The sequence below is a fragment of the Camelina sativa genome, chromosome 8 (assembly GCF_000633955.1).
Source record: "Camelina sativa cultivar DH55 chromosome 8, Cs, whole genome shotgun sequence".
NCBI lineage: Eukaryota > Viridiplantae > Streptophyta > Magnoliopsida > Brassicales > Brassicaceae > Camelina > Camelina sativa.
Genome location: NC_025692.1, coordinates 15,917,465 through 15,932,279, shown reverse-complemented (window position 1 = coordinate 15,932,279; position 14,815 = coordinate 15,917,465). Strand labels below are relative to the sequence as shown.

General features: G+C 31.4%; 2 protein-coding genes and 1 long non-coding RNA gene across 3 annotated transcripts; 1 reads left to right on the top strand and 2 right to left on the bottom strand.

Moving 5' to 3' along the window:
- LOC109126070 (heat shock 70 kDa protein cognate 1-like) lies at positions 275-811 on the top strand. Its single transcript, XM_019229148.1, has 2 exons — positions 275-488; positions 606-811. Exons 1-2 carry the CDS (start codon positions 323-325, stop codon positions 701-703), a joined length of 264 nt encoding a protein of 87 aa, XP_019084693.1. The 5' UTR covers positions 275-322; the 3' UTR covers positions 704-811.
- Positions 1,057-3,521, bottom strand: LOC104707262 (ras-related protein RABG3a-like). Its single transcript, XM_010423577.2, has 7 exons — positions 3,239-3,521; positions 3,110-3,136; positions 2,889-2,988; positions 2,654-2,800; positions 2,038-2,118; positions 1,802-1,947; positions 1,057-1,371 (listed from the first exon to the last, which is right to left on the bottom strand). The coding sequence occupies exons 1-7, from the start codon at positions 3,289-3,291 to the stop codon at positions 1,305-1,307; spliced, it is 621 nt and encodes a 206-aa protein (XP_010421879.1). The 5' UTR covers positions 3,292-3,521; the 3' UTR covers positions 1,057-1,304.
- Positions 9,274-10,587, bottom strand: LOC104707261. The gene is made up of 4 exons (XR_754600.2): positions 10,087-10,587; positions 9,906-9,995; positions 9,767-9,811; positions 9,274-9,519 (listed from the first exon to the last, which is right to left on the bottom strand). It is a non-coding gene; the product is annotated as an uncharacterized LOC104707261 (long non-coding RNA).

Sequence of the window (14,815 nt, the reverse complement as noted above, 5' to 3'; positions counted from 1 at the left end):
TTGTAATTTATAAGTTTAAAACAAGGTCCGATCATTTTATTAGTTCATGTATTATTTGGAGAGCCAAAAATATATACATAGTTCAGGCATGATTCAGTGGGTCTCAGTTCAAGTACGAGCATATTTCCGAAAATAGTTTGTGCAATGTTTTCCCTCTTTGTTTTCTAGAACATTCTAGAAGTAACTGGAGCTTTTATATGTGTATATATATAAATACAAAATGAAAGGTTAGCTTATTCATATCTCTTCGTAAGCCTTTGTCTTCTAACTTTGCTCTAGTCTAGACGAATTTTTTCCTTTTTTTTTTGTTTGTTTGGTGATAATGTCGGATGAAGGAGGAGGTCTAGCGATCGGGAGTACGACAAGTTCTTGCGTAGGTGAGAGTGAGATCATCCCTAATGATCAATGCAACCAAACGATGCCTTCTTACGCGGACTCTGAGCGGTTGATTGGCGATGCTGCCAAGATTCCGGATAACACTGTCTTCGGTATGCGATCTCATCCTCTTTTTTATTTTTGTTTGACCAGATCTGTTTTTAATTAGCTTGTCTTTTTTATACTTAACTGATCTTTGTATTTTTTTTGTCTGATAATTATTGTGGCAGATGCAAGAAAACAGGAAGAGGATGAAGAAGCTAAGCAACTATTAGTAGATATGATAGTGAATGAAACAATGAAGAATACAACTTTCATGGGAGCTTAAGAAAAACCAAAGTAGATACTGCATGGGACGAAAAGAGAAAACAAGAAAAAGAAGAGCTGAAGAAGAAAAGAGATGAGATGAAGAAAAAAAGAGAGGAGCAGCAGAAGAAAAAACAAGACAAGGCCATCATGGGTAAGAAGAACAAAAAATAATTGTTTAAGCATAATTGTAATAACTTACTAGGGGTTATTGGTTTATGATTTTATGGATTGAAAAATCCAACTAAAATCCGGTGTTATTGGTTCTTTGTTAATTAGGTTTAAGTTTGACTTCACAAATTCACCATATCTCCAAAATAATAAATTATACATGCAAAAGGAACATATGGTCTAACTATGGATGCAGTAAGCCAGTAACCCACAAATGAGTGACCAAACTTAAATAGTGTGACATATAAGAGCAATAATGGTTCTTCTTCCAAAGATAACAGTTTTATCCAGCAGAATCGATTGATCATACAAAGACGACTCCAATCAATTAATATATGATGGAATGGCAAAAAAATGCTACTATAAGCTTATCGTTCTGCAACTCAAGAGTACACCAACCTTCAATGAATGCATCAAAAAAACGAATGTAAATGAATCCTCAGATCTGCGATTCAGCAAGCGCAACCACCGCTTTTTGGCTCGTTTTCAGTCACTGCATCTGGTATGCCTTGGAAGTATCTGCAAGTAACCAAAAACATGGCATATGAAGAACAGATAGTATCAAGTATTCAGCTTATTTTTTATGCAGACTTGGTTTTCAATTTGGATTACACAGGAATCACAGACTCTGGAATTCAGAAGTAGACAAATGATCAAAAACCATGCAATGAAATGTCTCTGTCTTTATATATAATCACCAAACTTTGGACGCAGTAAGAAATTCTCGGGTTTCTAGTTTAGACACTATCTGCCTTCTACATTTAAAAGTTATCTTCAGATTCAGATTGAGATCTACACTATTCAGACTATCAGGTTAAAGAATTAGACAATCCCAACAAATCAACAATGGTGGAACCTGGTACCTAAGATCTTTATGTTCTATATTTCAGTAGTATATTAATTCAGCCAAGTTCTCATCTAATAGAGCTAAACCAAAGAGAATACTTACATATCTTGTTCATGTTCGTTCGCAAGGGCGGTTTTGGCAATGGTTAAGAATGCCTCATCAACATTAAAGTCTTCTTTCGCTGATGTCTCGAAATAGGGTATGTTACCATTTGAAGCACACCAGTCAGCTGCTTTCTTCTCAGAGACCTGTAAGTAAAGAGGAATAAAACTAGACTGAGTAAAGGACTCAAAAAGACTTCGAGCACTATGGAAGATAAATCTTGAGCTTCCTCTTACCACTCTACTGCTCCCTCCATCAACGTCAACCTTGTTTCCAAGCACTATAAATGGAAATGTCTTTGGATCCGACGGACTTGCCTGGGCAGCATGAGACAATGCCACAGAATTAATACAAGTTAGCATAGTATAAATTGCTAAAGGATCATGAAAGTGTGAGTGCAGGAAACCAAGCAGAAAAAGGCACATGGTTTATAGATTAAAAAATTCTAAAACTAGAACACGAAATCAAGTTAGTAATATACTTGGCTTAACCAGTAAACTAAGGACTATCATTTCAAACATAAAAACATGATATTATTTATTAATCATATTGTTCTCTAATGAGACAAATAATACTTCAGATTAGGTCCTGCGAAACAAAGAGAAATATGAAGATACAAAAAACTCTTCCAACCACATCATCAAAATAAGAGTTTGACTCTGGGTTTATTTAAGCTAAACGTTAACCAAAATCTCAAGATTGTAACTCTTAAATAGTCGAAGCTAATGATTCCTATTAAAACAAAAGTACCACATTCCTATGTTCCATGTATTTATCAAACCAACCAACCTCACTTGTATAGCATATAACACAAAGTGTGCCAGAAAAGAAAGGGAAATTGCTAAAAGAAACCTGTTTAAGAAACTCCTCGTGCCAAGTTTCAAGGTTGTCAAAAGACTTCAACACATTAACATCATAAACCAAGGCACAACAATCTGCTCCTCTGTAAAAAGCAGCACCAAGACTCTGGAATCTTTCTTGTCCAGCAGTATCCCAAATCTACAAAACCACAAAAACAAAGTATGAAATCGTGAAGAAAAAGTATATTCCCGAAAAAAAGGTTAAAAAAAAAACTAAAGGGACAAACCTGTAAAGTAACAAGCTTTTCCCCAATCTGAAGCTCCTTGGTTACAAAATCAGCACCAATCGTTGCTTTATACTGCAAACTAAACTTATTATGCACATATCTAAAAAAAAAAATCACCCAATTAAGGAGGAGACACATCTCAAAATCATAACATCCACTCGAATCCAAAAACGAACGAATCTATAGCAACTAATTGGAATCAATTCAATTTGAAAGGATACTGATTCATCAAGGAGGTCTTCCCAACCCTAGAAATCACCAAATCAAAATCAGAACATCAAAGAAATCGAAGATCAAAAATGAGAAATTACGCATAAAGAATCATTTTAGACATCGGAATAAATACGTACCCACTGTCTCCGAGGACAATGACCTTAAGCAAAGTACGTCTCCTCGTCGCCATTGTAATCTAAGAAACAGAGTTAACGAATCTGTGGATCTCGGAGCGAAGGAGAAGGATTCGTGAACAGTGGTGTGTGAGAGGATTCTTTTGTAGGGATCTCAATTTCTTACTTTCTTTTTAATCGATTGGAAAAAAAGGGTAATTAGTAAAGGGGCGCCAATTAGATAGAGAGGGAGAGAGGGAGAGAGGGAGAGAGATCGATCCCTTTCGTTTTTTTTTTTTCTTTTTCCCTGAGAATGACGAATCTGATTATTTTACTTTTATTTTCTACAAAAACAAAAAATACAATAAATAAAATCAATCATTAAGAAAATTATTTATCTTTTGATTATTTAATTCCACTTTGGCCTTATATATAAAGTGTTATGATCCGTGCACGGGTAAATTTATGTATCTCTATATAATAAAACGGAAGTACACACACAACATTGTTTTGTAGACTATATAATTTTAATAAGTTGGTTACAAATAGATTATACATTAATGATAGATTAATTAGTTATAAATAGGTTATACCAGAAAATCTTAAAGAGAATATTCTAAAGATAAAATTACCATATTAATTTCTTTTATAAAATTATTCATCAAATAAAATCTTTTATAACTAACTTAACATATTAATTTGTTAATTATCATTATATTTCACCTCTCATTTTTATATATGAGTCTATTTTGTGAAACAAATAAATTATCATATTATTTATTATAATTAAAAAATAGTTTTATTTCCGGATATACCATAAGTTGACTTTTAAAAAAACAAATATAAATTGTTCAATCTATAAAATATTCAAGCTTTAGTAATATCTTATTATATAAAGCTTAGTTCCCAAAGTTAGTAATTCACCAGATCGTGACACGTGTTAGTTTTAACGATCAGAGATCAAAGTTAAAAAATCACCAGATCGTGACATGTGTCAGTTTTAACGATTAAATATCCAAGTTAGTAACTAATCAGATCGTGACACGTGTCAATTTTAACGATCAAAAATCACATATCAAAGTTAGTAACTCATCAGATCATGACACGTGTCAATTTTAACGATCATAAATCACAGTTTTCATGCTTGGTAAAACGATGCATAAGATAATTGTAATTTTATTATATTAAAAAATCTTTGTTAATACTAAACAGAAAAAGATTGTAAATACAGCCCTCTATATAAGCAGAGAGATGATGACATATTTTTCACCAAACAAAATAATTTTGACTATCTTTCTTGGTATAATTTTAATTCATTGTTCTTGAACAAGTCTCGAACGCAATTTGTTTGTTGTCTAATCGAAGCAACTATATAAAATGATTCATAGATATTACAATGTGTTTTCGTCGTCGTTTCTTTGAATTTTGTTTCGTTTCTCAATTTCATAATGCATTACGCAATCTTTGACTTTGAAGTGTTAACAAAGTTTCTTATGCATAATAACTAAGGTTTTTGGATTAACAAATTTTTCACGGTGTTTTTATTATTTCTATTCATTTGCAGAACATGTAGCATAAAAAAAAGATGAATACACAAATGCAAGATAACAAAAGAGATTCTATAACACTCGATCATCTAAACATAAAGCGTTCTTATCGTCGAACGATATTACGTCTTATAAGAAAGTGGGAAGGAAGATTTTTTTTGAAAAACAATGAGCTTATTGAAATAATTTTTCTCATAAAATAGAAAAGGGATTAAGAAAAATATACATAAAATTATTAATTCTAAAAACTATAAATACTCACTTCTATATAAACATAAATCGTCTCATATTATTCATCTAACAAAATAATTTAATCAAAAATATTGGTTTCAACTTTGTCCTATTGGTCAAACTTTTTTAATAGGAAGACTAATTTTTCTTATTTTTTAAACCAAAATATAAATACTCACTTCTATATAAACATAGATCATCTCATATTATTCATCTAACAGAATAATTTATTCAAAAATATTGCTTTCAACTTTGTTCTATTGGTCAAACATTTTTAATGGAAAGACAAATTTTCCTTATTTTTTTAAACCAAAATATAATCCTACTTTCTACCTTTTCAATTTGGAATAGGTAAGATTAATATGTTGTCCCAAAAAAAATGGAAGATTAATATATGCATCTTCTTTTTCTAATAATGTATTTTAAAATTTTTTGTAGTAGTTTTAGATTGTTTTATTTAATTTATATTTTCATCTTTGAATTATTTGAGATTCATATATTACCGTGCTTATAATTTTCTATTATTTCATTAATTATGTCAAATTAATTTTCTTCTAATTTGTCAACCTTAATTGTCATAGTCCTTTTTTTGTGCAAACATAATTGTTACCATTCGTTCAATCTCAAAAGGAGATAAAGAGGAGAAGGTCATCAACCTAATGGTTAGATAAAATAAGCTAATCAAATACAAGCCTACAACAAACATAGATAGATTGGAAAAACATAAATCGTTGTTGATAGATCCATAGGAGCTTAAAAACAGAGACTACATCATGGTGTGTCAAAGAAACTTCCATGAATACATTGAGAAATTTAACATTAGTTACTATCAAAAGATTTTGTGATGTTGGAAAATGGTCTTTAGTTTCATTGGTTGCTGGAGCAAGCTACTTTGAGATAGCTAAAAGACGTGAACATGTTCTCTCCACACAGGAGAAGGGCACAGCCGAGATTCTCTCTATGGTGGAGGAGGTTAGACGCAAGGTTATCTCCCCAAGAGAGGAAGGTGGGAGAGGTTGGACGCAAGGTTATCTCCCCAAGGGAGAAAGGCGGAGTGAAGGTTCTCTCTATGGTTGAGGAGGTTAGACGCAAGGTTCTCTCCATAAGGGAGGAGGGCAGAACCAAAGTTCTCTCTATGGTTAGTCATACACTATTGTAATGTAATTTATTTTTTATTCAAAATGTTTTTTTGAGCTAACAATTTTAGTGATTAAATAAACTATACAAATGTGAAAGTAAAGAGATATATAATAGTTGGTTTAATTTGTTTATATAGACATTTTCTAGGTGGGGGTAAATAATATATTCGTAACATACAATATACCTAGGTTAAAAAATACATTTTTAATAGTAACATACATAAAAGATTTGTATATGAATATAAATCAGTGTATATTATAGTAATTCTTTTTTATAAATAATGTACAATAAATTTTAATATTTTTTATTAAATTTTATTTTATTTACAAAACTTTAAACCCGCACATCGGACGGATCCTTATCTAGTTAGACTGTATTTTATCAAAAGATTTGTTGTATTTTCACAAAAACATAAAATATTTAATAAATGGATATAAATCAGTGTATTATAAAAAAAAATTATAAATAACATACAACAAATTTTAGTATATTTTTGTTAAATTTAATTTAATTTATAAAATTTAAAAACCGCACATCAGGCGGGTCCTTATCTAGTCTTATTATATAAAGCTTGGTTTTGAAATTTAGTTATTAACTGGATGATGACACGTGTTAGTTTAACGATCAGAGATCAAATTTAAAAACTTACCAGATCGTGACATGTGTCAGTTTTAACGATTAAATATCCAAGTTAGTAACTCATCAGATCGTGACACGTGTCAATTTTAACGATCAGAAATCATAGTTTTCAAGCTTAGTAAAACGATGCATAAGATAATTGTCATCTTATTATATTAAAAAAAACTTTGTTAATCCTAAAAGGAAAATGATTATAAATACACCCCTCTATATAAGCAAAGAAATGATGATATATTTTTTACCAAACAAAATAATTTCGACTAGCTTTATTTTTCTCGGTAAAATTTTCTTCTTTGTTTTTTATTAACGTTTTGTTTGACACATCATTGTTCTTGAACAAGTCTCGAAGGCAATTTATTTATTTTTTAAACGAAGCAACTATATAAAAAGATTTTTAGATATTACCACGTGTTTTCGTCGTCGTTTCTTTGAATTTTGTTTCGTTTCTCAATTTCATAATGCATTATCTTTGACTTTGAAGTGTTAACAAAGTTTTTTATGCATAATAACTAAGATTTTTAGGATTAACAAATTTCTCACGGTGTTTTTATTATTTCTATTAATTTGCAGGATAGGTAGCATAAAAAAAAAATGAATACACAAATGCAAGATAACAACATAGATTATATAACACTAGATCAACTAAACAGAAAACGTTCTTATCATCGAACAATAGTACGTCTTACAAGAAAGTGGAAAGCAATAAATTTTAAAAAAATACAATGAGCTCATTGGAATAAATTTTCTCATAAAATGGAAAAAGGATTAAGGAAAAAATACAGAAAATTATTAATTCTAAAAAATGTAAATACTCACTTCTATATAAACATAGATCATCTCATATTATTCATCTAACAGAATAATTTATTCAAAAATATTGCTTTCAACTTTGTTCTATTGGTCAAACATTTTTAATGGAAAGACAAATTTTCCTTATTTTTTTAAACCAAAATATAATCCTACTTTCTACCTTTTCAATTTGGAATAGGTAAGATTAATATGTTGTCCCAAAAAAAATGGAAGATTAATATATGCATCTTCTTTTTTTAATAATATATTTTAAATTTTTTTTGTAGTAGTTTTAGATTGTTTTATTTAATTTATATTTTCATCTTTGAATTATTTGAGATTCATATATTACCGTGCTTATAATTTTCTATTATTTCATTAATTATGTCAAATTAATTTTCTTCTAATTTGTCAATCTTAATTGTCATAGGCCTTTTTTTGTGTAAACATAATTGTTAACATTTGTTCAATCTCAAAACGAGATAAAGAGGAGAATGTCATCAACCTAATGGTTGGATAAAATAGACTAATCAAACACAACCCTACAACAAACATAAATATATTTGAAAAACATAAACCGTTGTTGATAGATTCATAGGAGCTTGAAAACCCGAGGCTACATCATGGTGTGTCAAAGAAACTTTCATGAATGCATTGGGAAATTTAACATTAGTTACTATCAAAAGATTTTGTGATGTTGGAAAATGATCTTTAGTTTCATTGCTTGCTGGAGCAAGCCACTTTGAGATAGCTAATAGATGTGAACAAGTTCTCTCCACATAGGAGGAGGGTAGAGCCGAGTTCTCTCTATGGTGGAGGAGGTTGGACACAAGGTTATCTCCCCAAATGAGGAAGGTGGGAGAGGTTGGACGCAAGGTTATCTCCCCAAGGGAGAAAGACGGAGTGAAGGTTCTTTTCATGGTGGAGGAGGTTGGACGCAAGGTTCTCTCCATAAGGGAGGAAGTCAAAACCGATATTCTCTCTATGGTTAGTCATACACTATTTTGATGTAATTTATTTTTTATTCAAAATGTTTTTTTAGCCCACAATTTTAGTGATTAAAGAAACTATGCAAAAGTAAAAGTAAAGAGACATATATTAGTTGGCTTAGGGGCTGTTATTGGAGAAGTGATTTCTAAATCCATATAGAATTTTAAATTCTAGAAATCAAAACACATGGATTTTGAAATAACATGTTTTATCATTGGATTTGAATCCTTCTATTTTACAGTTTCAAATCCATTCAAATCCATTTAAAACATAATGTAGATTTTGAAATCCAAAAACAAATCATTAAATGAATAACATAGGATTTTAACAAGTATTTGTAAATCATAGAACCAATAACACATCATTTTGATAAGTATTTTAAAATCAATGATTGAATAACACGTGATTTTTGTCTGGATTTCCAAATCCATTAAAATAGTAGACCAATAACACTATTAATTTATTCATATAGATATTTTTTAGGTGGTGGTAAATAATATATTTGTAACATACAATATACCTAGGTGTAAAAATACATTTTTAATGGTAACATACATAAAAGATATTTTATTTATATATGGATATAAATCAGTGTATTATAGCAAAAAAAAATTATAAATAATGTAAAATAAATTGTAATATATTTTATTTTATTTACAAAACTCTAAACTCACACATCGGACGGGTTATTATCTAGTAAAAGGATAAAGATGACTTTTAACAACAACAAAATAACATTATATTAAAAAAAAAACAAACCAATATACAGTATGTATCCACCAATTCAACAAATTTTGGTGGCCTTCTGTATATCTCGTCGTATGTAAAAGGTGAAGGCTTACTCTATTTTTTCACCTTTTCTCTTGTGCTTTTCTAGATAACACATGCTTCTTCCAAGCTTTGATTAGTTTTCTTTTTCTTTTTAATGTGTTTCTCTTCCAAAGTTTTTTTTGAGATTTGCTTGGAATCCTATCAAGCAATGGAACAAACGTTGATTAGTTCCTTTTAAAAGAAAATTGTCTCATTACAACTGAACTATTAATGAAACTTGAAGTAATTAGAGAAAAAAACATAAATTAAAGCATGAGAACTATTGCAAACACCTCTGGAATTTTTGCCATTCATATTGTTTCTCTTTTGTGGGCAAAGAATTAATCTTGAGAGACATGCAAGTCAAAGAAAGTGATATGAAAACTGTTTAAATTTATTCACAAACCTTGGAGAATTAGGCATGCCTTTTTACTCTGGAATTAGCCGCAAACTGGATCAAAAGTGAGTGAATATCATATACATCAAAGTTCTCAGTAAATGAAACTAAAGTTAAAACAAAAGGTTCAGAACTTTAAGATGTAAACCTGATGGATATGACCAGCCAGAAGATATCTCAAGTTCTCAGTAAGAAGACCAATCTTCGTCGTTATCTCAGAGCAAAATCTCTTCCATAGCTATTCAAAAAACAAAGACAAATCAACCCAAATAATCTGAAGAAAAACAAACCCAGGATTTAGAATTAGGAGAGAAACAAAATCAACGAACCTTGGAAGATTCACAACGAATGTTAAGCGCCATCTTATTCTTGTTGATGTTGTTGTTCTTCTTGTCTTGTGACAATGAGTTCATTAATCAACCCTAAAAAAAAACTCAATTTGCCAGAACCTTCTCCTTTCCATGGTGTTCATGTAACTCGATCATTACAAAATTTCTTGATGTAAGGAACTATAGTTCAACAATTTCAAAACCCCAATAGAGAAACATTTGGATTAGAGAAAAATACGATAAGAAGAGGCAAGCGATAATGGAAACCCTAAAATCAGAACAAAGCTTTATTTTTTTTATCTGATTAAGGCAACAAGAAACATGAATCAGAAATAGAAGAGATGAGAGCTTTTTGTATGAAATCATCTGTGTTTTATTGCTGAAGAATTGAGAAGTGGACATAATGAGATCGTGGGGGAAGAAGGGAAGCGTTGCAGTTTTCAATCGATTTTTTTTTTTTTTGTTAAATTAAATTTAATTGTTTTAATAAGTGTTTTTAAAGCTAAAATAGCGGAAGATGAAAATTTGAGACTTTTGCCAGATGTCAGAAGGAAGGAGAGAGCTGCAGTTACTAGAGAACTTACTTGTGAATTATAAGATAGAGATGAAAGAAATATAAAAAGGTACAGAATAATAGCACAACAAAAAAAAAAAACACAACTGTTTCTTCTTTTCTCTCTCGTGAGCAATATCAACGAGACAAAGCAACCGTTCGTTTTTTCTTCCCTTTTCCGGCCGGCGTCGGCCATCATCATTTCCCTTTTCTGTTGATTATCTTTGTATTTCCTTCTTAATCTTAGGTTTTAAGTTCATAGAAATGGCAAATCATGGCTATCAAACCCACGCTCTTTGTCTTCATACGATGATGTTGTGTAAGGAATTGAGTCTGTCATTTCCATATAAGATTTCTATCTTTGTCTGGGATCCATTTCTGGTCTGGTTTATGGATCAACTCTATCAGAGGCTTTCACTAGATATGATAGAATCATCTTTTCTACAATGTCGCTCCTCCCCTGTAATGTCGATTCGATGGAATCGTGATGTCCTTCCATGTAGAAGGTTTGTTTCCGGCGCTTTCTATTGTTGTCGGTGTATTTTCCGGTTATTAACCGGTGATTGTCCTCTTACCCGAGGGTATGGAGGTTACACTTGGGTTTTTGATCCTGGAATTAATAGAGGATTCAAACTAGTGGACAGAATTAACAGCAGAGATCAAACCGGGTATGTTTCTCGAATTGATTTGGGATCAAGTAGTATCCTTGGATTTCTGGTTATCTGTGTACATTTTTGAGTTGAGTACTCTTCTGAACATATCAACGGACTTCTTGTGACGTTAACATTTTCCAATGGTGATGTTTTCCCATTACCATGTTTGGAGTATTTCATCTTATCGATTGATTGTATTGGCTGTGGAGTATATGGTTTTAAAGTTAAGGTGAAAAACTTTTCTGATGATGGTGATAAATTTCCTCGGTCGGAAGCTTTCTTTTTACCGGAACGAGTTCATCGTTATATTCATGGGATTAGCCTTTTGTATAATCTAACACAAGTCATGGTCGTGATGGGAAGGACAACGGCGGCTAGTGAATCTGATGGTGTTGTTCACTCTTTTCTTTGGTCGAGAAATTCAGCTTCTATGAAAAGGAAAATTATGACCACTAACCGACATCAATGCATTCGGCGTTTCGATCATGTTATATTGAGTTTTCAAAGACAAGAGTAGGAATCACTTCAAGCTAACATTTCAGATTTTTCATTTTACAAAAGTAATGCGAAAAGCAATTTGGAGTTTCATCTATAAGATGATAGCCAATTACGAGTATGTGGATAGGAGACATAACAGATTTTATCGAAATTGTGTTCAATTTCCTTTATTTGTGTCATTGGTTGTATACGAGTGGTTCATGTATAATGTAAAACTTTTTATGATATAATATATTTGATTTGCCGAAAAAAAATATAATGAAAGAAATAAACTGTAGGAGCCAAAAAAAAAAAAAAAAAAAGAAAAAAACTGTAGGAAAAACAAACATAGTGATGTGTTCACCATTTTCAGTAATAAAGTATTGTATCATATGCAGTAAAATTAAGATTGTACGATTCTTAAGTAATCATGTTCAAAAAAATCGTTTGGAGTAGGTTTCGAGCTTAGTCATAAAATGGAACTTAAATTAGAGACTAGTTTTTCATATATATTTTATTTTATTTTATGTTAAAATTTCAAATATATATATATATATATATATATATATAATAGCAAAATCTATTTTTGAAGGGTCTGTTGACGTTATTGTAAAATCTAACGGTTTAGATAAAAAGAAAATTGATATTATGGTTGAAAAAAAATATTTCTTCTCATCCACATGTTCACACTGCTTCGTTCAAGCATCACACTCCTTCGTTTTCTCATATATAGAAATTCCTAGAAAACCTGGTTTTCTTCTTTTAAAAAACTTCATTTTGCATTTACCCAGTGATAGCTTTATTGTTCCTACTTTTGTATTTGTGATTTTTCCTTTGATTCCGTAGAGATATCACCGTCGATTATGATATTCAAAGTGTTCTATAGTATCGAGGTAATTTGTCACTTTCAATTTCATGGTTCTCCTCTTTGAGTTTTTACTGTTGGTCGATAATTGAGTTTCAGAGTCGCAACGTTTAAGTCGTGACGTTTTGGTTTGTGTCGTTTATATAAGAGTCACAAGTACAAAGAGACTCAACTCATTATGATGTAGTGTATGTTTGTTTTCTACATAACTCAGTGTTGTCGTTGATGTGAAAACGAAGGTTGATGCTGTTGTGAAATTGACAAATGAGGTATGCGTGATGATAAAATTAGCTTTCAGAAAACGATGATGCTATGTTAGTTGATGGGTTAACTTACTACTAATAATATACAACCTTATAATTTAAAAGGCTGATTAGAGAGAAGGATTAGTGGAAAAAATTTGGTTGAAGGCCCCGAGGCCCCGACCAGGCGACCATCGAAGATAAAACAAAAATCATAAGATTGTTGATTATTTACAAAGATGAGTGAATTCTAGAGTTGATGCCTAGATGCTCAACCAACTGTAGGCATCACTGAAATCATGAGTTCCAAACGGAGTTGATTAGCAATAGAGACAATACGTGATCTATTCCAATTTTGGATTATCATTGTAAATCTTTTGCTCTTTAGATATATCCCCTAGTTTAAAAATCGCTAGGCGCTAGTCGGGCGGTGAGGGTAGGCCTAACGCCTAGTAAGAAAATCGGAGATTAAACGAAGATTAATCGGGGACTAGTTTTTTATTATTTTTGTTTTTTATAATATATATTCAGTCTTTATAAAACAAAATCATGAAAAAAAAACTTTTTATTAATTAATTACTAATATATGCATTTTGTTGTAGTATTCGAGAGAGAGTAAGCACTAAACCAACCGGTTATTAATTAATTTTTGGCAGAAACATAACATCCCACATCGACAACTAATGAATGAGTCTATGGAGATGTTTGGTTATAAATATGCTTGCCCTCAATTTATATTGTTTGTGTGCAAGTAGACAAGTTGATAAGTTAATGGGCCTTTTTTTAGATTTAGGCCCAAACTTAAGTTTGACTTTTGCTATAAATCAGCGATTTTCAACGCTTAAATCATTAATCGGCTAAAAAATCGTTTAAACGATTAATAATAAAGCTTAGAGCTAAATCGCGGCGCTGTGATATATCCCGATTTTTAGAACAGGGGATATATCTAGCCATACTTTTTCCTGATGTGATATGTTGAGAATAAAATGTTAGTTTATGTTTGAAGTTAACTTGAGGAATAAGTTATACTAATCTTATTAGAGTTGTAATCCAAAGTGATTAGGATCAAATAAATTTAGGAGTTATCTAAACTTACGTGTTTTTCTAGCAGGATTAGGATTGGTGTTTTACTATATACAGGGGTCGAGGCATGACATTATTATTGTGATTATTCGAATAGACAACCAATCTGCCATTGCTCTAACCAAGAACCCAGTTTTCCATGGGCGGAGTAAGCACATACACACAAGGTATCATTTTATTAGAGAGTGTGTTGAGAGAGGACTGGTGGAGGTTGAACATGTACCAGGTGAAGAACAAAAGGCAGATATTCTAACAAAATCTCTTGTAAGGATCAAGTTTAAAGAGATGAGGGAGCTCATTGGAGTGAGAGACTTGGGTGGAATTAACTTCAAGCTTAGGAGGGAGAATGTTAGTTTAAGTTTGAAGTTAACTTGAGGAATAAGTTATACTAATCCTATTAGAGTTGTGATCCAAAGTGATAAGGATCAAATAACTTTAGGAGTTATTTAAACTTAGGTGTTTTTCTAGCAGGATTAGGATTGGTGTTTTGCTATATATAGGGGTCGAGGCATGACATTATTATTGTGTGGTTTTTGAGAGAAAGAGAGATTGAGAGTTTAAGTTTTGAGGAATTTTTTTAAACTAATAAAAGTGAGTTCATACTTTTAGCACTCTTGAGTTCATAAAACCATAATCAAATTCTAGATTTGGTATAAGAGCTATCGGAGATATCATTGAAGCGACGAAGACAATGGAAGGAGGAGAATCTTCCTCCCTCAAGTGTCCTATGTTAAACTCCTCTAACTATAAAATTTGGGCCATGAAGATGAGGATTCTTCTCATGATACACAAGGTGTGGCCAATAATTGAGGCACCAGGGGGCGATAGTGACAAGAATGATATGGCGATGGCTTTG

What these genes read in the sequence shown, in the direction of transcription:
- LOC109126070 (XM_019229148.1), top strand. Translation starts at nt 323, where the DNA reads ATGTCGGATGAAGGAGGAGGTCTAGCGATCGGGAGTACGACAAGTTCT. An exon ending in TCCGGATAACACTGTCTTCG is followed by an intron (nt 489 to 605) that starts GTATGCGATCTC and finishes TTATTGTGGCAG; the next exon opens with ATGCAAGAAAACAGGAAGAG.
- LOC104707262 (XM_010423577.2), bottom strand. Translation starts at nt 3,291, where the DNA reads ATGGCGACGAGGAGACGTACTTTGCTTAAGGTCATTGTCCTCGGAGAC. An exon ending in AAAAGCTTGTTACTTTACAG is followed by an intron (nt 2,801 to 2,888) that starts GTTTGTCCCTTT and finishes GTGGTTTTGTAG; the next exon opens with ATTTGGGATACTGCTGGACA. An exon ending in ACGAGGAGTTTCTTAAACAG is followed by an intron (nt 2,119 to 2,653) that starts GTTTCTTTTAGC and finishes CATGCTGCCCAG; the next exon opens with GCAAGTCCGTCGGATCCAAA.